We start from the raw sequence: 1985 nt of genomic DNA, 5'->3' as shown, positions 1-1985 counted from the left end.
TGCAAAAATCTAGTTGGTCTAATAAAAGACATCACTTCTACCATGAGTACTGATTCTTTCTCTTTAAAGCACTTGAAACACTGAAATTATAGATTTCCCTCTTTAGAATAGATCTGTCTGTTCAGTTTGTGTATTTTTATTTTAACATTGCTTTTCTCTCTTACAGTCTACTGAGTGTGGTTTAGAGACAGGTATGTATAAATAAAATAGATGTCTTCTACTATTAGAATACTTGATCTCTGTCAGGTCCTCTGTCTCTAGAATATATGTTGTACTAAGCTACCAGATGAGATAAACAACCTATTTTTTGCTTATGCCACTTCAATAACTAGGTTGTATTTTCTTCTTTTAAAAGATTTGTCTCTCTGGAGACAGTTTCCAATACACTGGGTCTTTATCATCTTAATTTCTTTCTTCCCAAACCTTTGCTATAGTATTTCTCATCTGGGTGAAACACTGGTGCAATAAATGGCATGGCTGCTTGCAGTCACTTTTGCAGCAAAGTGTGAAGGTTTACTTCCATTGCCAAACTTATACTTCATAAAAGATGTACTCAGTACAGCCTGTGGCTTCAGCTTGCTGTCACAGAAGCACTGGTTTAAAGTTAGTCATTGTTCAGTTTCTTGGTACAAGAAAAGTTGTTCTACACCAGATATGATACTGCAAACATACATGATTTCCAAGCTTACATATAGATTACAGCTTTATCAGATCATATCATATCTGACTTGAAGCTTGTCCATCTCTTCACACTGTATCACATGATATGAATACCTGTCATTTAGATACCAGAACCACTGAAACAATCAAATTCTTGTAAATAAACTATTAGTGTCAGAAGCAGAATTTCCTGTGGCGGATGGAAGAGCAGTGGGTTTGTTAATTGTAAACTGTTTCTGAGATACCTTGTTTCACTTATTTTAAAAGTAGCTGAAAATTATCATTAGAATCCACAAACTAAGTGGTGGATAGGTCTTTGGAATGCCACACAGCCTCCTTAACTTTCACTCATGTCTCCTCTTTGCAAGGTCCTGCTTCTGAGTTGAGACAGTCATACAACTTGACACCTGCAGATCTTTATAATCTCAATGCTAAGTTCATTGAAGATGAAAAGGAGACACAGTTCAGGTCCTACCTTATAAATATAAGCTGGGGCCTCAGCATGGATGGTAAGTTTAACATTCAGATGAATGAAAATTATGTAGGCTTTAACAATGCAAGACTAATAACTGTATAGTAATGTTTAAAGCACCTTCTACTTTCAGTGTTGTGGTATGAAATGAAAGAATGATCTTTTTAAAACCAGAGAGATGTAGTTAGCCATATTAGTCTGAAGTCAAGTAGACGGTGGGATAGCTTTGTACCTTTTAGGCACAAGCTTTCATGGGCTGATGCTCACTTCATCAAATGCTATGAAAGGACATGCACAAAGCAGTGTAAAGAGGAGAGAAACATTTGAATACAAAAAAGCACAAGGGAGGGGAAGAGAGGTGGGGAGGAGAGAGGGTGGCAGCACTGAAAGAGGCAAACAAGCAATCAATAAACCTATAGGAACAAAGGGGTCACAAAAGTTAATCCAGGTAAGGGGTAAGTCCCTGTTTAAACCACACTTAACACAATCCAGTCTGTGCATGATTTCTTATTCTGCAATTTTGTGTTCAGATTGGTTTTTAAAAGTTTGCTGCATGCACACAGCCACCGTCAGGTCAGTGATGGAGTGTCCAGGCAGGTTAAAGTGTTCTGTCACAGGCCTGCATGTCCTTCTGCATCTGATGTTGGATCAGCATTCATTCTTTCACATAGGGATCTGTCCAGTGTAGACAGCAGAGGGGCACTGTGAGCAGGTGATGGCATATATGGCAGTGGTAGAGTTGCAAGTGAATGAACCTCTGATGTTATAATCTGTGTTATTAGGTCTAGCAATAATGTTGTCTGTATTGATGCTGGAGCACAGAAGTCTTGTGCTATGCACCCCCCCCCCCCCC

At 38.7% G+C, this 1985-nt stretch overlaps 1 protein-coding gene across 3 annotated transcripts in view; it reads left to right on the top strand.

The window, feature by feature from the left end:
• Nucleotides 1-1985, top strand: part of IL17RB (interleukin 17 receptor B) — a 51150-nt gene that overhangs the window by 32123 nt on the left and 17042 nt on the right. For 2 of the 3 annotated variants that reach the window (XM_019505010.1, XM_019505009.1), the window contains exons 2-3: nt 167-191; nt 1029-1169. In XM_019505010.1, coding sequence (XP_019360555.1) covers nt 167-191; nt 1029-1169 — 166 coding nt within the window. The remainder of the gene's footprint in view (nt 1-166; nt 192-1028; nt 1170-1985) is intronic. The other variant, XM_019505011.1, reaches the window with a different exon arrangement.

This window comes from Gavialis gangeticus, unplaced genomic scaffold (genome assembly GCF_001723915.1).
Source record: "Gavialis gangeticus isolate Ggan-Ray unplaced genomic scaffold, GavGan_comp1, whole genome shotgun sequence".
Classification (NCBI taxonomy): Eukaryota; Metazoa; Chordata; order Crocodylia; family Gavialidae; genus Gavialis; species Gavialis gangeticus.
Note: the sequence above shows the minus strand (reverse complement) of the source record. Positions and strands in the feature narration are given on the sequence as shown.